General features: G+C 31.2%; 1 protein-coding gene across 1 annotated transcript in view; it reads left to right on the forward strand.

Annotated features, from left to right (window-relative positions):
• Positions 1-19,185, forward strand: part of LOC143082942 (multidrug resistance-associated protein 1-like) — a 53,583-nt gene extending 34,398 nt beyond the window's left edge. The window contains exons 19-30 of the mRNA XM_076258989.1: positions 2,222-2,291; positions 3,159-3,342; positions 4,182-4,416; positions 4,858-5,168; positions 7,190-7,389; positions 8,274-8,409; positions 9,343-9,444; positions 10,237-10,380; positions 10,838-10,996; positions 11,624-11,790; positions 14,189-14,383; positions 14,647-19,185. Coding sequence (XP_076115104.1) covers positions 2,222-2,291; positions 3,159-3,342; positions 4,182-4,416; positions 4,858-5,168; positions 7,190-7,389; positions 8,274-8,409; positions 9,343-9,444; positions 10,237-10,380; positions 10,838-10,996; positions 11,624-11,790; positions 14,189-14,383; positions 14,647-14,758 — 2,015 coding nt within the window. The 3' untranslated portion in view covers positions 14,759-19,185. The remainder of the gene's footprint in view (positions 1-2,221; positions 2,292-3,158; positions 3,343-4,181; positions 4,417-4,857; positions 5,169-7,189; positions 7,390-8,273; positions 8,410-9,342; positions 9,445-10,236; positions 10,381-10,837; positions 10,997-11,623; positions 11,791-14,188; positions 14,384-14,646) is intronic.
• Positions 19,186-25,947: the final 6,762 nt, after the last annotated feature.

Below are 25,947 nucleotides of genomic sequence, written 5' to 3' on the forward strand. Positions count from 1 at the left end.
GGTTTATCGGGATCGGGATTTTTAACAAAATATGTCCGGGATTTCGGGATTTTCTGATATTAAAACCAGGAAATCGGGATGAGACCCCCTCTAGCCCCCCCTCATAACTTTACTACTGGAAAACATTTTGTCCCAATCCTGACCATGTGCGATATCCAAATCAGATTTTTATGCCCCACCTACGATAGTAGAGGGGCATTATGTTTTCTGGTCTGTGCGTCCGTTCGTTCGTCCGTCTGTCCGTCCGTCCGTCCGTCCGTCCGTCCGTCTGTCCCGCTTCAGGTTAAAGTTTTTGGTCAAGGTAGTTTTTGATGAAGTTGAAGTCCAATCAACTTGAAACTTAGTACACATGTTCCTTATGATATGATCTTTCTAATTTTAAAGCCAAATTAAACTTTTGACCCCAATTTCACGGTCCACTGAACATAGAAAATGAAAGTGCAAGTTTCAGGTTAAAGTTTTTGGTCAAGGTAGTTTTTGATGAAGTTGAAGTCCAATCAACTTGAAACTTAGTACACATGTTCCTTATGATATGATCTTTCTAATTTTAAAGCCAAATTAAACTTTTGACCCCAATTTCACGGTCCACTGAACATAGAAAATGAAAGTGCAAGTTTCAGGTTAAAGTTTTTGGTCAAGGTAGTTTTTGATGAAGTTGAAGTCCAATCAACTTTAAACTTAGTACACATGTTCCCTGTGATATTATCTTTCTAATTTTAATGCCTAATTATATTTTTTACCCAATTTCACGGTCCATTCAACATGGAAAATGATAGTGCGAGTGGGGCATCCGTGTACTTTGGACACATTCTTGTTTTTTATCATTTAAAAGGATCACCTCCCTTTAGCAGTCACTTTTTTGACTTCCAATAAGTGACTATATTTGAATGTTTGCCATAAGAAATTTTGTTACTGAAATTAGAAATGTGGTAATGCAAGGGGGCCATGGTGTCCTTTGATCACATATATTTTTTTTTATAAGTGTTGATATTTCTGCAGTTAAATATTTGAAAGCACGTGAGTATATATCTAGTTATCTGTTTTATTGACAGTCACATGTTACAGTTGTTCAAATATCACTTGTTACTACTAATAGATTTTCCAGAAATAAGTTTTTACAAAAAATCCAATGATTTTCCAATCTGTTTTGTATATGATCTTTTGTAACAAAAGTTATGTTAATGTCCCTTTATATTGATAAGTGTTTATTGTAACACTTAAATTATTTCTGGAATTTCCTATTTCTTTATTTTGATACAGGCCTCCTTTGGAGTTTAGGGTATCATATGAGGAACAGTTTTACTAAAAAGATATTTTACTTTGGTCAACACTATTGTTTAAGACAGCCAGTAGCAAAATTGTTTTGTTGTATTGTTTTTTTGATATATGAATATTTAATGACAGAACCTAAAATATTGTAAGAAGATGTAGTAAAATTGCCAATGAGACAAATCTCCTCAAAAGACCAAAATGACACAGATATTCACAACTAGAGGTCACTGTACCGCCTAAAACAGTGAGTAAAACCCATACAGCATATAAAATGCCCCAACTAAAATAAAAAATGTAAAACAAATAAACGAGAAAACTAATGACCTGATTTATGCTCAAAATAATGAACAATAAACAAATATGATATACAGCAACAATAGACATTACCACTGAATGAATGGCTCCTGACTTGGACAGGCACATACTGAATAAAGCAGGGTTAAACTAGTTTGCTGCCACTAAAGCTTCTTCCTAACCTAGGACCGTGGTGAAAAAGCACAATGCAAAAAACAAACTATGAAAAACAATAAACGAAAAAACAAATATGAGAAAGAAAAAAAAATCCACTCAATAACAGGCTCCCAACTTAACAAAATATTTTTTAATTTAATTTAATTTGTTTTGGGTGTTTTTTAAAATTCGGATGCTGTAATTCATAAAAATCACAATAACTTATCCTGCATTTTTGTTCATTTACCAAAAATTGCAATGATAAATGTACACAAAAATTACTGAAAAAACGCCATGTAAAATCTATAAAATAAAGCATAAGATATCATGAAAACATTTAAAACTTATGAATGAAAATAAAACTGACAAAGCAATGTCCAAAAAATATGAAGACGGGGAAAAGACACACAAATCATCCAAGATGTCTTCTATAACTTAGTTCAAAATATTGTGCTGGTATTATGAGAAGTCTAAATTAGTTGTTTTATTTTTATTTCAGAAAAAGAAATAAAAGCCAAGATATTACAAAGACTGACATCAATAACATCAGAGGATGATGAATCTGATAAGTAAGTCATTTACGATAAGAAGGTCGTTTACGATAAGTAGGTCATTAACGATAACTAGGTCATTTATTATGGATTCCTTATTATTCTTGAAGGATTAATTTTCGTGGATGTCATTGGTAAAGATAAACCATGTATTTGAATGTTTACAAAGTACAATTTTTCTATGCTGACTTGGGCAAAATCATATAATTAAATATTAATGAAAATACAAATATTCAACAATCCTTGAAAACTGGTACCAAGAATAAAATTGATCTGTAGTTTACCAGTATGTCATGTATGTGATCACAATTTTTTTAAACAGAGCTATCTTTAGTAAAAGTCACATTACAAAAATTGTACAGTTTCAAACATGAAATAAATTTATCTAGGTACACTTTACAAAAAAAACCAGCAGAAAGTAAAAATCACAAAGAAGTACCCTGCATAATATGTGGGAATCATATTTGTAGAAAAAAAGTCTAGTAAATATGGTCTGAGGTGAACTATATGAGTATAAAGGTAGATAACTCCGGTTTCTTAAAGAATCTCATTATTTAGTTTCTGAAATTACAGAAATGTAAACAAATCTTAAAACCCTTTATGCCTATTGTATTACCAAAATAAATGTCATCGCATTATCTAAAGATTTCAGTGCAAGCTTTGCTGCTAATTTATAATAACCTAAGAGTGTTGAAGGAATATCCTAATTGACATTTGATTTATGAGCAAACATTTTAATGGGCAAAATTCACATCAAATTCTGTAGAATATACATGTTTGCTAGATGATCTTAGTGGATAATGCATTGTTTTCATTGCATATAAAGAGCAAAAAGTGTATTACATTTAAGTCTTTTATAAGTAAAATTAATATGCTATTTTTTAGGGCTGTGCTGTCAGAAACAGATGACAAAAAAATCTTGAAAAGATTAATTTCAAAAGATGTAGAGCATCCTAAAAGCCCTGAAATACAGAGACTCAAGTCTAAAGAAGATGAAATAAAGAAGGAGGAGAAGACATCTACAGGAGACAATAAACTTATTACAGACGAAAAGATGGAGGAAGGAAACGTAAGTATGCTTTGAAAGTTGATGAAATACCTTGGCATTGATAATGAAGTGAAATTGAGAATAGAAATGGGGAATATGTCAAACAGACAACAATCCGACCAAAGAGCAGACAACAACCAAAGGTCGACAATGGGTCTCAGCAAAAAATCCTGCACCCAGAGGTGGGCCTCATCTGGCCCCTAAATAAAATACTGTACTAGTTCAGTAAAAATGAACTTCACACTAAACTCCAAAATATATAAATGAAATAAAATTAGAAAACATCCAAGATTAACAAAGGCCATATGCTTCTGATTTGGGACGGGCGCAAAAATGCAGCAGGGTTAAACATGTTTTCTGAGATTTCAACCAATACACACTGTAAAACTCAGTACCTTGTAATGGTGCATTAATTACCATGTAGAAACAATTAGTCACATTGTTAATGATTTTGTTAGAATTCATCATAAGCAATTGTGTCTTTATTTGTTTCAAATGATCTGTTTATTATCAGGATTGCGAAAATTAAACATAGAGTAAATATTTTATGGTCTTTTGGATTAAAAAAAGTGGAATATATATACCAGAATTAGGTACTGTAAATTCAGAAATTATTGCAATGTTTTTATTATTGTGAAAAATACGATAAATCACAAAAATTTAAACTTGCAATTTGAAATATTTATAGGAATTAAACAGGATTTTTCTCAATCTCGCAAAAATTAAAATCGCATTTTAGTCTGAAATGATAAAATCACAATAATAAATGCACACAATAATTTCTGAATATACAGTATTGTTATTTCAGCTATCACTATGTGTATTTTATACATATGCCATACATGTGTTTTATATTTCAGGTAAGACTTGGTGTGTTTGGTACCTATGCCAGAGCACTAGGTGTACCATACACATGTATCATCTTGATACTGTTTGCCTTGAATCAAGCCACCTCTGTATTTGGGAATATTTGGCTGAGTCAGTGGACATCAGATACAACACTGACCAACAGGTCACTAGAATCTAACAGTACAGTATACAGGGAGAGAAATGACTATTATTTAGGGGTATATGGTGGAACAGGAATAGCTATAGGTAATTTGAATATTTTAAGTTAATTAGATGAATATCTTATAGCTTTGCCTGTCAGTTGACTGTTTTGGTTTCTTTATCTGCTGATCAGTCTATTTAAACAATACAGTTTCTTGATTGAAAGATAACATGCTTCAACAAAGAAACTTTGTTATGCCCCCACCATAGGCTATAGGGACATAAAGTGTTACCGTTGACCGACTGTCCATCCTTTCTATTGAATAAGTGGGAATCTGAGGCAAAAAATACTGGGTATCTATCCTGTGATTTCAAAGCATGAACACTTTATAGGATGAACAGTCATATATATAACTTTTTATTGTTTCTTCTTTTCAGGAATATTTTTATTTTTCTCTTTGACAATAATTTGAAATTTTTTCTTCTTTTCAGGAATATTTTTATTTTTCTATTTGACAATAATTTGATATTTTTTCTTCATTTCAGGAATGTTTTTATTGTCGTATGTGACATTATTCATGTTAAGATCAGTGGCAGCTTCAAGAAAGCTCCACCATGAAATGTTACACAGTGTCATTAGAGCACCAATGTTTTTCTTTGATACCACACCAATTGGTAGAATTGTCAACAGATTCTCAGCAGATATTGAAACGATAGACAACGAGTTGCCCTGGACAGTTCAGATGTTTTGGGATACTGCCTTTATGGTTGTTGCTACATTTGTTGTGATATCGTATGGTACTCCTTATTTCATGACTGTGATCATACCATTTGCATTTTTCTATTTTCTTGCTCAAGTAAGTCTTCCGATATTGGAACTAGTGTTTACTTTTTTTACTTTCAAGAATTTATATAGACATTATTAACATGCTTATAAATAAAAGAAGATGTTTGGGATGTGTTAAAGAGAAAGTCTCAAATGACTTAAAAAATAAGATAGACACATGAATGCTTGTAAATTGATATGTAATATTTGTAATTAAACTACAGTCGACTCTCGTTATGTCGAAGTCAGCCGGACCAGAGAAATATTTTGAGATACACATAGTTCGACTCAAACGAACACCGGAAGTTCAACAATCTAAGGGACACAACTCTTGCTTAGCTTGGTAAAACTAAAATAAATCCGGGTGAATATGGCAAGGGGATCGATATTCTAGTATTAGATCGATGTATTTGTATGTCACTGCAGTCTTTTATTATTATAATGACATTATTTTTACTTATTGTTTCAATTTAAAAAAATCCTATGGCTTTTCCACATGTTCCAAGAGAGTAATTTCCAATCGATAGTTTCGTTATTCAGGTCGGTTCATGGGTTATAGCTGACAAAATTGTTTATTCTCTGATACAAAAGATTTAAGAAAATTTTGATTTCTATTCATTTTGTTTTTATCTCACTCTTTCTTTTCAAAAGAAAATATAACAAGATCAAAGACGCTGTTTGAGCAGTTTTTAGGTGATCATCAACGGAAGCCATAATCCTCACTTTATACACACCCAAGCTCATTAGCGTAAATCACAAATTAATTGTTTTTTAAAAATTTTAAATACTTTTTCATGAACATTAACAATGTATCACTAATTATTTATCAAAATTCTATAAAAGATAATCTTACATAAACACTCATGGAAATAGCATGTCATAAATCAATACAGTGGTCAGTGACCAGAAATTTAATTACACGTGTATTGTCAGATTAACTCTTCAATCCATTTAAATCCCGGAGGTCATGTTTTGACATATGTGTATTAGTTCGAGATAAAAAATGAATTTTGAATGCTTTTGTTAACCTTGGGACTGCAAATTTAGTTCGACTCAACCGAAATTTCGACTCATCCAATTTCGACTCATCAGGAGTCGAATTACATACTTTTGTATGGAATAAAGTTCGGGACCACGTGAAAACTTCGACTCATCCGAAATTTCGTGTCAACCGAGTTCGAGACAACGAGAGTTAACTGTTTTACAATGTTGTACTTGTACTCATGGTGTAAAGAGAAAAAGATATGTAATAAAACTATTACAATGTTGTACTCATTGTGTAGAGAAAAAAAAGACATGTAATATTTGTAATAAAACTATTACAATGTTGTACTCATTGTGTAGAGAAAAAAAAACATGTAATATTTGTAATAAAACTATTACAATGTTGTACTCATTGTGTAGAGAAAAAAAAGACATGTAATATTTGTAATAAAACTATTACAATGTTGTATGCATGGTGTAGAGAGAAAAAAAATGTAATATTTGTAATAAAACTATTACAATGTTGTACTCATTGTGTAGAGAGAAAAAAGACATGTAATATTTGTAATAAAACTATTACAATGTTGTAAGCATGGTGTAGAGAGAAAAAAGACATGTAATATTTGTAATAAAACTATTACAATGTTGTAGGCATGGTGTAGAGAGAAAAAAATGTAATATTTGTAATAAAACTATTACAATGTTGTAAGCATGGTGTAGAGAGAAAAAAATGTAATATTTGTAATAAAACTATTACAATGTTGTACTTATGGTATAACATAGGTTTGCTATTTAATGTTCTTTTAAAAAAATATATTGAAATGTAGACCAGTATATTCTGCAGATTTGAGACATTTAAACAAAATATTAGACAGAGCAAGAGGTAAAAAATATTCTTTCTAAATATGGCATTGCATGTATTAATTTAAACTACAGAGCAGCCATTTTTTTGTCATTCTAAGAATAATGATTGAGATTCCATATTTTTGAAGGACTATTTTTTCAGAGACCATATCTAGAATTGTTTTTATTGTTGGTTTGAAAATGTTATGTAATTCTTTATTATAGAGATTTTATGTAGCCACATCTAGACAGTTGAAAAGACTTCAGTCTAAGACGAGATCACCTGTATATAATCATTTTGGAGAAACTGTCTCTGGGGCAAGTGTGATTAGAGCTTATGGAGCTCAGGAAAGATTCATTGAAACTTCTGATCAGAGAATAGATATGAATCAAAGATTTAGTTATGCCAGTATAACTGCCAATAGGTTGGTTTCAAATTATATGTAGGTTTTGATAATTAAATTTGAGTAAGACTTAACTTCCCTTTTGTGGCCATGTTGAAGGTCTTGTGTCCAAATTCCTTTATAAATGATCATATTTCAGCCAAATTCAAAGTATTTTATTGACAGCTAGATTTAAGAAAAAAAAGGTTTCTGAACAGGATTTATTCCTTTTATCCTTTTAATTTTGTTAGTCAAATTAGAAAATCAACTGTTTATCCCTCCAAAATGTCGGCCAAGGGAAATTACTCCAACCCAAATTACAAATTACACATTTCAAATTGGAACCTATATTTATCAATGAATTGGTATATTGAATAAATACCTCAGATTTAAAAACAAACCAGTGAAATTTGAGAGGGTGGAGAGAAAAGCATTGAGATTTCTTTTTGTTTCTCAGTAAAATAACATGAAGTTTATGTTTACTTTTAAAATTCATCATGTATATATTAAATTCTGTTTCTATAAACTAGGGTAGTAACAGAGAGTGATTTCATGAAATAATGAATAAGAAATTCTGTCTACATATTGGGTGGATTGAAACGGGTTTGTTTGTGTTATAATGATTTACTGCATCTAAAACTAAGGTTGAACTTCAAAGCAATTTATGCCACCATGGATAATTTGTACTACTCTTAATTCAGACATTTTTGCATGCATTTATTATTGATACAATTTTGGGCAAATACAAAAATGAGTGATTTTATGAAGTATTGAATACAAAAAAAAGCTATCATAATAAAAATGATAGCTTTACTTTTCCCAACACCTACATTGTAAAAATCACAGTAATGAAAACATCTCAATTTATTTTTACAATATATGATTAAGTTCATGTTATTCATTTTTTACATTTAATTATTAAACAGATGGCTTGGAGTAAGACTGGAATTTCTTGGTAACCTAACAGTATTCTCGGCAGCCATGTTTGCTGTTATATCTGTTGTCAACGGACATGGCATCGATGGAGCTATTGTGGGTCTATCCATATCATATGCCTTACAGGTTAATATGTTGTAGAATAATAGGATGTGTGTAAAAAATAAAAAGAGATGTGGTATGAGTGCCAATAAATTCACTTTCCACCAGAGTCCAAATGATGTTGATTTACAGTATTATACAGCTATAAAAGGCTATGACCCCGGCTTCAATAAATGTGAAACCATTAAAAGGACAAAAGCAAAAAATGATCTACAGCAAACAACAAGTTTAATTTATTTAAGTTCAGAATAACAAAAAAATTGTTGCAAGTGGTTCATATAAATACTAGAAAACTTATAAAATATGAAAAAATCCTTGTTATTTGTCTATTACAGTTTGATAGACTTATCTCAAGTTATTTTAAATGAATGAGTCATACTGGTTGACTTAAGGTCAATCAGTGTTATAATCAGTTCTTACCGAGATGTAATAACATAAACACTGTGACAAAGGTTATGTACATGAAAGTGCATGAATTCAATAGTTTGATTTCAATCTTGTGTAAATTATCCTCTGATTATTGTCCTTTTAAACTGTTCTTTGACACTGTATTATTAATATATTTTCTATTCTTTGACACTGTATTATTAATATATTTTCTATTCTTTGACACTGTATTATTAATATATTTCTATTTTTTGACACTGTATTATTAATATATTTTCTATTCTTTGACACTGTATTATTAATATATTTTCTATTCTTTGACACTGTATTATTAATATATTTCTATTTTTTGACACTGTATTATTAATATATTTTCTATTCTTTGACACTTTATTATTAATATATTTTCTATTCTTTGACACTTTATTATTAATATATTTTCTATTCTTTGACACTATTATTAATATACTTTTTATGAGAAAGATAGTGCAATTAAGTCAGAAATCATAGCAAACCTAACAACATTTCTGAAAGAATATTATATTTTTAGAATTATATTTTTTTTAACAGATTACAGAAAATTTAAATTGGTTGGTAAGGATGACTAGTGACCTGGAAACTAACATTGTTTCTGTTGAAAGGGTTAAAGAATATACAGAAATCCCTTCAGAGGTATTATAATTATTTGTATTTTAGTATTCGCTAGAAAAGGATGACAAAATATGAAACAATTGTTGATTCATACCTTAATAACAATAAAACAAAAAAAATATGTCAGACCCTTTCTACTGCCACCACTGGATTGCAGGGTCCTTTGCATGGAACTGGAAAATAAAGAAACTTGACTGTACAGTTGTGCAATATAAACACAATACAAGACAAAACTGAAAAAGTCCATGGGAAAAGGCTTGACTCATCAGCTGGGTACTAAGCATGCAAATAATGGCAAAAGCAAAAGACAAAAAGTATAAATCTAAGAGTACTCACAGTTATTGATAGATAGTTCGAATCTTTATTATCTAATTGAACCATCTCTCAAGAATGAAATATGAATCTGTACACACCAATAGGATTAGGTGTAACATGATGCCATGTCATAAGCAGTCTTTCTGAGAAAAACATGACATTGTGCAATGCAAGATATAAGTATTGTCTATTGACAGGCTATAGGACTTAAGTATTCATAATAGATAGGAATACATGTCAAGTTATGTTTTGATTTATTAGAAATGAAATACTTTGTCCTGAGAAATTACTTCAAAATTAATGATAAATTGATAACATTTAAGAATACCGGGTAAGTTTATTCAAAGGACCTCTAGGCTACAAGATTACCATACAAATGAGGATTTGATATCTATTATATAACAAGATTTCTATAGAAAGAGCCCATTTTTTGTACATGTACTGTTCATTATGCTTTTTTTAATTTGATATAAATGTATAATTTCTACCTGCCTCTAGGCCAACCTTGTGACTAACTACAGACCATCCCCTGACTGGCCACAGAATGGTGTTGTAGAATTTAAGAGATATTCTACGAGATATAGGGATGGATTAGATCTTGTACTAAAAGGAATCAATACACAAATTAATGCTGGAGAAAAGGTTAGAGATTTACAATTCATACTTATCCAATGAAAAAAATGCTACACATCTTATATTCAAGTAACTCCAGTCTGTTATTTGTGATTTACACAATTCTATCTCAATATGTGTTATTTGTGATCCATACTGATCAATTTCATTTTTTGTTATTTGTGATTCAACTTACCCATTCCAATCCCAATTTGTGATCCATACTGATCAATTTTGGACTATACTACAGTGTATTTTGATCTCATGAGTAATTTGATTTAAACAGTAATAATAGACTTGCTGTTATTTTTGTATTTAAATTAAACAACTCTATTCAATATCAAGTGCTATCCAATTCTCACTTGTTAAGAGATCTATGATTTATATTATTTTTTTTGAAACAGAACAGTGAAGTTATAGTTTTCACCTTTATCCTTAGACAGAGAGCAGGCTGTTAAATCTAGCATCTTTTTACTTTTACTTTTAGGTTGGAATAGTTGGTAGAACAGGGGCAGGTAAATCTTCCCTAACATTGGCACTATTCCGCTTGATTGAACCGGCCTCTGGAAGAATTATTGTTGATGAAGAAAACCTGTATATCATGGGTTTACATGACTGCAGATCTAAATTAACAATTCTACCTCAGGTAAAAATAAATATATAGTGTAGCAACCGTAATAAAATGCTAAGAGCACTGTAGCATAGTATTTCTTTTTGCAGAGTTTAGAATAAAACAATTTCAAGGACCATGAATGTACATAAGAAATTACTTTTGTCCTTAAAAGAGGGGCATAAAGAGGGGTATCTGCATGGAAGAAGGCGAAACAAAAATGCAATTTCACAATGAACTAACAATTAAAAATGTCTTGCATGTTGAACTTTTGATGTATTTCCTCTTGTTTTGTAGATAACGGGATATTTTTGTTGAAGGTGTCTAGAAATTTTCTTTAGTTATCTTGAATTTCTCTAGAGTTATTTCTCTTTAATAGTTGAAGACCTTGAATGATTTTTTCTATTTTTTAAATTATTGGACTATTTCCTGGTGTGTTGAAGAAGATTGTCATTAGAACATCAATCCTTTATTCAATCTTTCTTTATGAAAGTGATTAAATTGTAAAATAAAACTTTATATGTTATTTGAGGGAATTTCATTATTATTGTAAAATGTTCTCTTTCTTTTAATAAGACATCCAACAGTTTCTTTAGTATCTTTTTCATGAATTTCCTTGTATGATAAATGTCAAGTGTTTTTACAAAACTTTTATCATTTCAGGATCCTGTGTTGTTTTCTGGCAGCTTGAGAATGAATTTAGATCCAATGGATGAATACAAAGAGACAGACTTATGGAAAGCTTTAGAACATGCACATCTTAAAGAATTTGTACAAAATCTACCTCAGAAGCTGGAGTATGATTGTGGGGAAGGAGGACTTAATCTCAGGTGATTATCTTCTATCTTCTACTGTGACAAGGGTATTTCAAAAGATAATCTTAGATCATCTTATATACTGAGCCAAAAAAGTTTAGCAACAAAAATGTGAAATTTTATTCTATTACAAAATCATAACAACATATAATTCTAATAATAACAAAATGAAATTATGACATGTCAGAAGCAACATGAATGTTTATCACTCACATTCATTAGGATTTTCTTTGTATGGAGCGCGGGAAGGTCAAACTGCGGAAATGAGTATAGTGTTATACAAAATCAATTTCTCAGCCATGCTCTAAGTGCACCAATGAAGGACTGGCAGGCAAACCAGCAGCTGCCCTTAGTCATACACTACTATTGTGGCCGGAAAAAAACTTGTCACGTGTTGACATAAAGCGAAGGTAGCGCTGCTCCCCTTGACAATAGTTTTTTTTTGGTCTACGAGATATCGACCTATCCTGTGCAGTTGCAATTTGTCGATATCTGTTTGTTAGTCTCTAAACTGTTGCCTTATGCACATTAAATCGAGCCACGATGTCAGCAACACTCATTCAAGCATCAACCATTCCAAGAGCTTTCTGATGGTCATTTTTGGGATGGCCTGGTTGACGCCCTACACAATTTTTTTAAAGGTGTATGTGTTTTTCTTACCAATGGTGTGTTTCTGAATGTTAGTGAACAAGAAATTTTTAATATCGTTTTAAAAGTACAGGTACAGAAGGTAAAACATCAATTACATGTGAAAAGCTGAAATGGCGCCAAATCAATCGCAGGAAAAAAATACAACTATTTTAAATTACAGGTAAAACTAAGGATTATATCAATGATGTTTAAATATTTTTTTTCCAGAAACAACAAACATTTTTTAAAAATGTGTTGCTAAACTTTTTTGGCTCAGGCTAGTTCCTGATGCAGCAGGTTAAATATATGTCAAATCAAAGTATTGATTTTATGATGTAATGGTTAGAAAGTTAGATGGATCTTTACTTTTTCGGCACATTAAAGGAAAGAAATATCTTCTTTTTTCAGTAGTAATTTACAGACCAGAAATGTTTACTGAAAAAATATCATTAATGTGATAGACAGACCATTTTCTATTTCATGAAAAATAATTGAAGAAGAAGTAGGGGCATTAAGTATAAAAAAGAAGATGTGGTATGATTGCCAATGAGACAACTGTCCACAAGAGACCAAAATGACACAGACATTAACAAATATAGGTCACCGTACAGCCTTCAAAAATGGGCAAAGCCCATACCGCATAGTCAGCTATAAAAGGCCCTGATATTACAGTGTAAAACAATTCAAACGAGAAAACTAACGGCCTTATTTATATAAAAAAGGCCCGGTTATGGCCCAATAATATGAAATGATTGACAACTATTTTAAATTGACACACAATGTTTGGAAATGCATAGGGTGAAGAAAAATAAATAAAAAATATAAAGTTTGTTATCTGATGACGTCACAATTACGTAATAATGTATACCATTTTCATGAAAACGATGAAAAATACAGAATTTATGCAGTTTTCCTTGGTTATTTCCATTTTGGAAACATCCTGCACAGTCAAGAAACAACAAAATAATTTAAGAGAATCTTTACTATAACTATTGGCATAATCCCACCAAATACAAAGTTGTTTCTTGGGTGAGCAAATACTTTGCCAATCTAAAAAAGACTTAGAATTTGATGAAAAATAAAGAAAATCAGGATATTTGACAAAATTTACAAGTTTGGTCATGATTTGTTGCCATGGTAACTTGTTAAATGTGGTATTTGTTTTCATTTCCTGAATACCTTATACCTTTGTCTTGGTGGATCGAATTTAAGTATATGTATGATAACATTTAAATTTGCAGTAATATTTGGGCCAAATAAGGGCATTAATGCCCCTACTCCTTTTTGCCAATATTTAAGTTGGCCCTCTTTAATGGTTTGTTTGCAGTTAGATGGGATTAAATTACAGTGGGTATTAGAAATGTTTATTCCAAAATATTACAAGTAGTTAAAACTGTCATACTTTATCACTAAACAAGTTAGAAATAATAAAAATAGGTGTCAATAAAATTAATAAAATCGATTGATTGTTTAATTGGTGTTTCAATCAAGACTTTAACACCACTTTCAAAACTGTTGACTATATCATGGCAGTCAGTTTAATTAAGATTTATGGAGGCAGACAGAGTGCATGGAAAGAACAAATTATTTGCAGGAAAGTTGACAATCATAGTCAATTAAGATTGCAGTTGAACAAACCTGCCATGTGATAGGTTTGAAATCATGACCTCTGAGTGTTGACATGATAAATTTATGGAAATTTGAAATTAAGTTATTGTTTGCTTTCAGCCTATCTTATCATTCCATATGTTCACAAATCAGTAACCAAGTTTACATTTTTCAGTGTTGGTCAGAGACAGTTGATTTGTTTAGCTAGAAGTCTTTTAAGGAAGACTAAGATACTGGTTCTTGATGAGGCCACTGCAGCAGTTGACATGGAAACGGATGACCTTATCCAGCAGACAATTAAACAAAAGTTTGCTGATTGTACTGTTATAACCATAGCTCATCGTTTGAATACAGTCATGGATTATGATAGGTATATTTTTGTCAGATATTTATTTTAATTCCCTTGCAACACAGTATTTTGAACTCCTTTTTGTCTTGAGGTTAAAATGAACTTTATTATTCTTTGCTTCAAACATTTTTGACTACTTGTGACTAATATTTTATCCATGAACTATTTCTATTATACATTTTGAAAATGTTAAAGTATTAATTTTTGTTCATCTGTAGATAAATGTATGTGTACATATGTAGCATTGTTACTCTGATATCTGAAAGAAAAAAAATACATTTCAGAATCATGGTCCTGGACAAGGGTGAAATAATGGAATTTGATTCTCCAAATGAATTGCTGAAGAACACAGATGGATTATTCTACCAGTTAGCTAAAGATGCAGGAATTGTGTAAGAATTGAAAAATTCTATCAGAAAAAAAGAGATTATGGTACAGCTGAATAGGATGGTATTGGTGATTTACAAATTGTATAAATCACAATTTTTTTTCTGTTGTTTATTAGATTTATTTTTTTGAAGTATCAGTGCTAATGACAAAAAAAGTCAACTTAAATGTAAGAAAAGGGTCGTACAGGGATGTCTATATGGGTTGTTCAATTTCTACAGTGTTACAAAAGTCTAAGCTATATCCTTTTTTATTCTATTTAGTAGCCAGTTACCTAAAATCAAAATCTCAGCCAAATTGCAATAGATCTGTTTGAAATTTTTTTTATACCTATAGAATAGTTTTGCTTACTTTATGAATATTCATGAATATACCTGCTTTCTATATTTTATTTGTTTCAACTTGCAGCATGCTTTTTGAAATATTTTGTATGAAATAGAATATATTCTTTTACAAATGCAATGCAAAAATTATTTAGATCTGATTGATAAATATACTATAAGAAAAACATTAATGCATAGAATAAATGTATTCTCAGATTTGATTAAATAAGTGAGTGTACCTTAAAGGTTAAATTTATATTTCAACTGATTTAGCCTTTTTATGTGGTAAATGCTTGATTTTGAAAATTAAAGAAACTTGATCAACTTTCTGCAATCTAAACAAAGTGCCATATTTTTGAATTTGTTATAACTGTATTCTTTCTTTCAGACCATTTTGATTAGGTTAAACAAAAAAAATCAAATTTCAAACTGACTAAATCTTTATTATCTCAAAAGTTTTTGTAGTGTGTTGTTAATTAGACATAATATTCTTGTAATTATCATATATTCATATCATCATTATATGTATAATATGTTGTTATAAATATTCATATATTTACACATATCAGTAAAAAATATTTTGACCACCGTATTCTCTGTAGATATGTCTCCAAATGTATTTTAGAGCTGACCATTTCTCAAACAGTATGCTTTTTGGTGTAATGAAATTTTTCATAGGTTTATCACATATTTAGTATTTTGCTTAAATTTTGGTTAGGTCTTTAATAGTAATTGTTTTTTTTTCATTGAAAACTAAAAATTTCATTTTATTTGGGACAGTTTCAGCCTCATTCAAATTCAATCTAAAATTTATTGTGGTTCATCTGAGGTGTAACTAAAGATGCTGCAAAGAAAACATTAACAGCACATGTTAGTGTTTTAGTATAATATTGATTATTTCTTTAGATTTTTATCTGATCTCCATTTTTTTGGTGGTGTGCTTGTTGACCAGTCTTTATTTTTTTTCATGAGGTGTTTTTGTAAACTTGTTTGTCTTTTGTCTTTCGCCATGGCTTTAACAGTGGTTTGCTACTGTTGCCTTTTTTTATCAACTCATTTTTTAATCTTAAAATGAAAAAATTCCAAAACATTTATTGCAAAATTGCTTAAAGATAGTTTACATGTAACCCTTTTTTTTTGCTCCCAACTCCCTATTTATTCTCCTATTTTGCATGCTTCCACTTAAATGTTTAATTTATATGCTTTGGATACATCTAAAAATAGCGTTTCTTTGGTCAAGTTAAAGCAATAAATTTATATGGTTTGAACAGCCTAAAAGATTTATTTTAATATTGATTGTGTATTAGTTAATATATAATAGTTTTTTCATATATACATATTGTGATATTCTTTTGATCTTTTGATCCAGTTTACACCATTAGAAAGTGCCATAATAAAGACATAATTTGATTTATTGATATAAGATATAACTGAAATTATTTCGTTGAAATCTTCTTTTTAGCTGACCTGGCCCAAAGGGCTAAGTCAGCTTTTCTCATCACTTGGTTTCCGTCTTCCGTCATCCGGCATCCTGCATCCTGCATCCGTAAACTTTTACAAAAATCTTCTCCTCTGAAACTGCTGGGCCATATTTAACCAAACTTAGCCACAATTATCATTGGGGAATCTTGTTTAAAAAATATGTCTGATGACCTGACTTACCAACCAAGATGGCCGTCATGGCTAAAAATAGAACATAGGGGTAAAATGTAGATTTTGGCTTATATCTCTGAAACCAAAGCTTTTAGAGCAAATCTGATATCTGTAAAATTGTGTATTAGGTGAAGATCTATCTGCCCTGAAATTTTCAGACAAATTGGACAACCCGTTGTTGGGTTGCTGCCCCTTAATAAGTAATTTAAAGAAAATTGTGCAGTTTTTGGTTATTATTTTGAATAATATTATAGATAGAGATAAACTGTAAACAGCAATAATGTTCAGCAAAGTAAGATCTACAAATGAGTCAACATGACCAAATTGTCAGTTGACCCCTTAAGGAGTTATTGCCCTTCATAGTCAATTTTTAACCATTTTTCTAAAATTTTAGTATTCTTTTACAAAAATCTTCTCCTCTGAAACTAATGGAACAAATTTAACAAAACTTGGCCACAATCATCATTGGGGTATCTAGTTAAAAAAATGAGTCAGATTACCTAGCCAACCAACCAAGATGGCTGAAATATCTAAAAATAGAACATAGGGGTAAAATGTAGATTTTGGTTTATATGTATGAAACCAAAGCATTTACAGCAAATCTTGTTTAAAAAAAATGTGGTCGATGACCCCGCCCACCAACCAAGATGGCCAACATGGCAAAAAATAGAACATAGGTGTAAAATGCAGTTTTCAGCTTATATCTCTGTAACCAAAGCATTTAAAGCATATCTGAAAGTAGTAAATTTGTTTATTAAGTTAAGATCTAATTGCCCTGAAATTTTTAGGCAAATCAAGCTACCTGTTGTTGGGTTGCTGCCCCTGAATTGGTAATTTTAAGAAAATATTGCAGTTTTTGGTTATTATCTTCCATATTATCTTAGAGAGATATAAACTGTAAACATCAATTATATATAGCAAAGTAAGATCTACAAATAAGTTTACTTAAGCAAAATGGTCAATTGACCCCTTAAGGATGTATAATTGCTCTTCATATTAAATTTTAAACAATTTATATATATTATGTAAATTTTACGAGAAACTTCTGAGCCAAGTTCATTTTAGATAGAGAAAATTTTAAACAACAAGAATATTCAGTTAAGTAAGATTGACAAACCAATCATCATCACCAAAACACAATTTTATTATGAATTCTATTCTCGTCTATAATTTGTGTTCTTTGTTTAATATGCTGCTTGCACAAAGACCAAGGTGAGCGACACAGGCTCTTTAGGGCCTCTAGTTATAATAAAAACATTTTTGTTTATATTGTTGTTTGAATAAAAAATTAAATTAAGAAAACATATTCAAACTTACATTAGTGAATAAAAGTTTACATTTAAAAAATGATACAATATTCAAATACTTCAGTCGAAACATCTGTTAGTTTTCCAGCCAAAAAGCTTAATATTCATGAGCTTTGGTTCTGTTAAGTTAAACATTATTTTTAATTTCAGTTCATTTATCTGTTTTGGAGTTTAGTATGACATCCATTATCACTGAACTAGTACACATTTTTTTTGTTTAGGGGCCAGCTAAAGCACCCTCTGAGTTCAGGACTATCTTAATATGTTGAAGACCCATTGGTGGCTTTTGGCTGTCTTCTGCTCTTTGGTCCGGTTTTTGTCTCTTTGATACATTCCCCATTTCATTCTCAATTTTATCATCTTATTTTAAGTAATCTTAAGAAGTGACACCAATACACGAACAAAGGACCATAAAGGTTGAATGACATAAAATTTAAGAATACTTTTGAATAGCTTTACTTATCGGTAAGTTTTAGCCCAGGTTGAAAATAATCGATCTGCACTAATTTAGTAAAATAAGAAAATTAAGATAATTTTTGTAGTAAAAGGGTATAAAGTGCTAGCTATAATCTGTCATTGATAAGCCAAATGATTGCTACAGATATTAGAGTCAGTTTAGAATAAAATCAGAACATTTGTACAAATGTAATTAATTGCATTAATCTTGTACTTTACAACAGGTGCAGTACATTAATGGACAGTGTTTGTGGGAAACACAATGGGTTGTAATAAAGGACTGGCAATGAAATATTATAAATAGAGTAGAACACATTATATCGTTCAAGGTCTCATACATTTAAACATTACAATGGTTTGAGGGTTTAATATTAACATTTTTTCTTTATTTGTATTCAGTGAGATATGCATACTGTAATGATTTTCTGATATTATAGTCTTTATTTAATCTATTTTTTGAAACTTATTTAGAATGTTTTCTATTCTCAAATTTCATTCCATGATTGTATTTTTCAACAATCTGACTAATTATTTTTTTTCACTGAGATTGTTGAATAACTTATACCAGTAATTGATATTTTTCTTGTATTGAAAGTTATGTTGTAACCAATATTTTGTTTTCTCTTAATTTTTGAAGAGTTTTGTTATATTTATATATAAAGTTTGGTATACAGAAATATATATAATATGTTGAAAATCAGCTTTGTTTTCATTACTTAAGCCATGTCCAAATGTCGCAGCAATGTATTAAGAAGAAGTATAAAAAAGATAACAGGAATTATACAAAAAATATTTGACATTACAACAAACCATTAACACCTGCTCGTTCTGAAAAAAATATATAACAATATATATATAAATAACCATGAGCAACAGTGAACAACAGTTGGTCAAGATATTAGGTAGGCTTACTCTATGTTCAGCACTTCAATTTGTCTGGTAGGTGCTTAAAAGGAGACTTGGGGATTACTTAAGGAATAGTTGATAAGTGTACCGGCCATTTTCTATCCCAGATTTACCTAGTTCATCGAAAAGTGAACTGCTATCTTTTGATACCGTTTAAGCTCATCTGGCCTCCCAGGCTATGTGAGTTTTTTGCATAATCAATCAAACTATTTAACCACAAATTGTTTTGTTTTTGCGCTAAGTACCCTTAAGGCTTTCAGCAAAAAAATAATTACCAAATATGATAAGAGTATGCATAATTATCCTGTTATCATCTCATTTTGTCTGTATTTAGTCCCAACTTAGCTCTTCAAGCATTATAGTGACACATCCTTGCCATGGTGTATATGATGTATAGTCTAAATTAGAGACAAATAACAGCTCCCCTCAGAATAAGTTCTAGGGTGTTGGCTAGGTTGCTTGGCTGTCATATGGTGGAAGCGTACTCTATTACATATGGCAAAATCAGCCTTTTCTTTTTTTGTACATTCTTAGGTTTGGTTTTACAGATCGAAATGTTCGATTACCCTTTGCTGTAACATTTTGTATATGTTTATTCAATGAGAGGGTTTTCGATATTGAGACCCAAGCACTTGGCAGTATCTACTGCTTCGAATATGTGGTCATGTAAGCTGTATGGATATTGTACAAGTTCTGTTCTTTTGCAGTAAGTCTATCTTTGACATCACTAATTTCTATGCCACCAGCAAAGAGGCAGACATAGGATTGGGTATAACCGGGCAATTCATTGATTAATGTAAGGAACAATACAGGAAATAGCATAGTGCCCTTTGGCATTCCTGACAGTACAACATCTTGTTGTGATCTAGCCCATGAATGAACTTGTCAAAATCTTTTCAATGTCTAGGAGTATGATGTCAACCTGTTTTCCATTTTGAATGCTTTTGGCTATCTGGTCGATGTTAATAATAAGCTGGATTTCACATGATCTACGTTTTTATGACCCCGCAACAAAGTTGTCGGTGCCATATAGTTTTACCCTTGTCCGTCATTTTGTCATTCCTTCATTCCACAACAAACCATTATACGGACTTTTTCTAAACGCCTTCATATATTGGACTAATTTTTGGTATGTGAGTTAACCAAGATGAGTTACAGATCAAGTTATAGTTTCGTCCGCTTCTCTAATTTTTGCAGAAATTACGGGCTTTTGACTTTGATAAATTGTTGAAAATCACAGTTATTCGGATTTTTTTTCTAAATGCCTTCAGATATTGGTCTGAATTTTAGTATGTGTGTTAATCATGATGAGTTACAGATCAAGTTTAAGTTTCGTTCCGCTCCTCCAATTTCTGCCGAAATTATTGGCTTTGGACTGTGATAAATTGTTGAAAATCACAGTTATACGGATTTTTTTTTCTAAACGCCTTCAGATATTGAGCTGATATTTGGTATGTGAGTTAACCATGATTACTTACAGATCAAGTTTTGGTTCGTTCCGCTCCGCTAATTTTTGCCGAAATTACGGGCTTTGGACTTTGATAAATTGTTGAAAATCACAGTTGTACAGATTTTTTTTTATACGCCTTCATAGTTTGAGCTGATTTTCGATATGTGAGACTACCATCATGTTTGTGTCCACGTGAATTGTTGAAATTTTTTGAGACGGGGCCATTCGTGTCGTTTCGAATAATGTTCATTGTCACAGAGTATATTTTGTTGATCGAAATGCGTAACAATGCTGTTGAGAAATATATGTTGTAAATGCTTACAATTGATTAAAGTAAGAGAAACAAGAAAATAATTTCTAGTAGCTGCCAAGTGAGTATTTCATTTCTTGTAAAGGGTAACTATGTTAGTATCTCTTCAATCTTCTTATAGTATATAAAGTGAAAACTTAAAAATTCTTGTGAGAACTGGTGATCGGTCTGCAGCTGGTTGGGCGCGAGGGAGTTTTTCATGAATGGGCTGGTCTGAAATCTTCTTGGTGAAACCGATGAAAACTGTTTATTCAAAATATTAGTTTTACTCAGTAATTTCAATCAAAGAGTGTGTATGCCTTTTGTGTCTATAAAGCCCAAAGTTTAGTAATTAGATGGTTGTTTTAATTGCATGTTTAAATCGTCAACCTACATGTTCTACCTGAATCTTACAATCAAAAGGGAAGTATTATCACACGCCTGTGTTAAAGTAAAATACAGGGAAGTGGTAAATCATAGCGTTATGGATGTCTGTTTTCTATTTTACTTACAAAGAATGATCATACAGTCTCATATTGTCGATTATTTAAGCTATTCAGAGTAAAATCGAACCGAATGTGACGTGTTGGTTGGGCTTTGGCTGTAAATTCAATGGACGCCCCCATTGGGTTCGAGTAGCGCAACTGCAACAGAATCCTGTCCCTTGAATGACAAAAATCTTTTTGGTTTTCAGTGAAACTAAAACTTATGATTATGTGTTTGCTTTATTAATTTTCTTTACAACCACTGGGTCGATGCCACTGCTGGGGGAGATTTATTTCCCCGAGGTTATCACCAGCCCAGAAGTCGGCACTTTTTGTGCTGACATGAATTATCATTGATATGGTTATATTTTTAAATTAACTGTTTACAAAATTTTGAATTTTTTAAATACTAAGGCTTTTCTACCTCAGGCATAGATTACCTTAGCTGGATTTGGTAAAACTTTTAGGAATTTTGGTCCTCAATGCTCTTTAACTTCGTACTTTATTTGGCCTTTTTAACTTTTTTGGATTCGAGCGTCACTGATGAGTCTTTTGTAGACGAAACGCGCGTCTGGCGTATATACAAAATTTAGTCCAGGTATCTATGATGAGTTTATTTCTATCGTGCTTGTTGTTGACGAAATTTGTAAATATCTTTGTTTTCTCTCCTTTTTTTGCGATGATTTGTACGTATTTTTATTTCTTTCTGATAAGACGTCAGATATCGATATATATCCAAAGGTGTTTGAAAAGGTATAACAAACATACTGAACCTCTAGGAAAATTCAAAAGGGGAAATCCATAAAAACTGAAAAAATCAAATTAGGTCAATTTTGCAGTTTTATTGTTTGTTGATACACTCTGATCATTAATACTTACTATATGTTCACTATTTGTTCAGGATTTATGTCTGCTACTATGCTCTTGAAGGTTTGTCCGACTCTTGATGGTGTCGGTAAAATTATTGAAGGAATGATTTCAACTTCACCATTTGGAACCCATAGCTCAAAAGCTCCCTTGTGACCAGCAACCCTCTAACATAGAAATCATAATAGGAAATACAAGCCCAAGAATATCGCATCACTTGAGAGATATATACTCTCTATGCAGGCGCTGTTTGAATGTTGGTATATAGAAATATAAAGTTTACAATTGGGAAGCTAAAATCATCTCTTTTGTCGTAAATTTTGTTTTCAACCGACCCTCATTGTCAATTTCTAGATGTAAGTCAAGATATGAGGCCGAATTAACTGTATCTGTTGTATCCTTTATATCTAGTTCGATGGGATAGATGCGTTCAACATAGTCACCAAATTTTGAATTATTTAGTGAAAAAACATCATCTATATCGCGGAAAGTAGAGTTGAAGGCTACAGAGATCAAATACGAAATGTAAAAAAAAATCTTTTCCCGCCGATAAATGAAAAAGTCCTGTAATTGCTGATATTTCTAGTCTATGCCACCACCTTCAATTTTCTTTTGCTTCTCTAAATGGAACAAACATTCAAGCTATAGGGACCCATACACCTGGAGATGACATATCCTTGAATTCGCATGAGACTAATAACAACTATGCAAAATATGTCAAATATCAATATTATCGATAAAATACATACAACTGTACATCTGTTAATAAAAGAGCCATATTTTTCAATGGAAAGTAACAGGCACATAAATATATATTTATCACTATTTCGCGTTATCATCTCATGAGAGTCTTTAAAAAAGTAAAATCACAAAAATACCGAACTTAGAGGAAAATTCAAAATGGAAAGTGCCTAATCAAATGTTAATATCAAAAGATCAAACACATCAAACGAATGGGTAACAACTGTCATATTGCTGACTCGGTACATGCATTTTCTTAAGACTAAAACGTCGGATTAAACCTGGTTTTTGTCGAGCCTATGACATTTGTCGCAGAAGCAAGGCATAGCGATCCTACATTCCGTCGGCGTCGTTGTCGTCGGGCGTCGTCGGCGGCGTCCACAAATCGACGATATGGGGTTAAAGTTTTTGAAATTTTAATAATTTTCTTAAACTGTCGCATCAAATTTCATTATATTGACAACGACGTGTGAACAAAACAAACAGACATAGTAGGTACAAATAGGGACACAACAGTCAACATTGTATTATAATCTTAATCACTATAAAAACAAACAAATATATAACAAAGAAGCACAAAAGGCAAATACACAAAGAACATTAGAAAAAATAAAAGACAAGAATACAAAAATGATAATAGAACAATACCACAATTACGGGATGTATAGGGACACAGCCACGTCATATGTATCAAACAGACTAAACAATAAAAGTATTATTTATAAATTCAAATAAAACAATACTATAAAACGTTATTAAGACGATACACAACGTTAATACCAAGAATCTATACTTCAAGACCATTGCGAATCATTTGTAAATTTAACACGGAATATTTATAAAAAAGGTCTTTGTTCCTCCCGATGAACTTTTTTTTTTATAGAAAAATGACGAGACGTTCCTAGACATACCCCTGGTTCATCAAATATCTGCTTAGACACTGTTGACGTTTAACTAAATCTGAGTAGAAGCTGTAAAAATAAGTTGGGAAATGTATAACCCATATGCAGGTGTTGGTATATTGCTACTAAAGTGGGGGAAAATTGATATTTCAAAATTAAAATCGTCTCGTTTTTCATAGATTCTGGTACTCAATTCACCGTGTATGTCAAATTCGAGGTACACGTATAAAACTGAGGCAGAGGAAGGGTATTTATTAATGGAACCCTATCAGAAAAGTTTGGATTGTTTTAAATGGAAAGAACATCATCAATATATCTGAATGTGAAATTAAATGTCCTGGCTTACTTAATGGTGTGTCGTCATTCTCTCATATTTAATGCGTTTCCCTTGGTTCGTTACCCGTATTTGGTTTTTTTTCTATCGATTTATGAGTTTTGAACATCGGTATACTACTTTTGCCTTTATTTATTTGATCTTCTTGTTTTTGACGAGTTTCTGAAGGAATTCAGATTCATATGATAATAAGTAGGTCATATGATAATAAGTAGGTCATATGATAATAAGTAGAGGTCGACAAGGAGAAGCGCACAATTCGTTCCCATAGGAATGCCGACAGTTTGTCTATCCCCAAATTCAACATAAATGTTGTCAATAACTAAGAAACTCCAGCATATTGATTTCTTTACCTTTCTGTTCACTATTAACAAAATATACCTCAATGCTCTTCAACTTTGTACTTGTTTGGCTTTATAAATATTTTGATATGAGCGTCACTGATGAGTCCTATGTAAACGAAACGCGCGCCTGGCGTACTAAATTATAATCCTGGTACCTTTGATAACTATTATGGAATCCCAAAGTAATAAATGTATAGCGTATGCTACAATTTTCATGTTGAAAATCGTTGTGGATTATTTCTTTTAGACAATTTATCAATTGACATGGGAGATGTTGGTATACAGGGTAAAAAACTCAAAAGTTTTGATAGAACCAATTTCAGAAACAGATCGAGATTTAAAATTATCTAGAAGTTCTTTAGGTTTCCTGTTAGAATCCACATATGGTTAATAACAATACGCGAGTAAATAGTTCCACAGTTTTCAGAAGGCCCTCTTTCACTGCGGACAGAATTTATGTCCATGTAATGGACAATTCTTTAGTCGAACATGCAGACGACCCGGCAATGTATTGTTGTTTGTACGAAATTTTGTGAAGCATGTGTATCCAATACAAACAAGATAGGTCCTCCGATTTGCTGTTCAATGTTGACTGAAGGCATGAAGGACTTAGGATTCGCTAAAATCTCATCCTTGTCAAATGATATGTCTTTTTATGTAGAATTACCTGAGTGCTCATTTAAAAATAATTCTTTTACAAGACCCCAGAAATTTTTTCAAATACATATTAAATTATTGACCAATTACAACTACAATGTTTAAACATAATTTCCAAATTTCCACTTTAATTTTAAAACATAATTTCCAAATTTCCACTTCAATTTTAAAACATAATTTCCAAATTACAACAACATCCCTGACCATTTTTTGTAATGTATATTATTTGTAAAATTTTGGATAACTAGGGATAGCATGAGAAATATATATATATATATATATATATATATATATATCAGTAACAAATCAGGAAAATATGAATGCCTACTCAAAAACAATCTATTAGAAAAACGAATTGTTACAGAAGAGTTGCACCAGGCACTTGCATTGCACTATCCTTATAATAATAGTAGTATATAAGGATATGCAAATGGATAAATAAAGGCAACAGTAGTATACCGCTGTTTGAAACTCATAAATCGAT

This window comes from Mytilus galloprovincialis, chromosome 7 (assembly GCF_965363235.1).
Source record: "Mytilus galloprovincialis chromosome 7, xbMytGall1.hap1.1, whole genome shotgun sequence".
Classification (NCBI taxonomy): domain Eukaryota; kingdom Metazoa; phylum Mollusca; class Bivalvia; order Mytilida; family Mytilidae; genus Mytilus; species Mytilus galloprovincialis.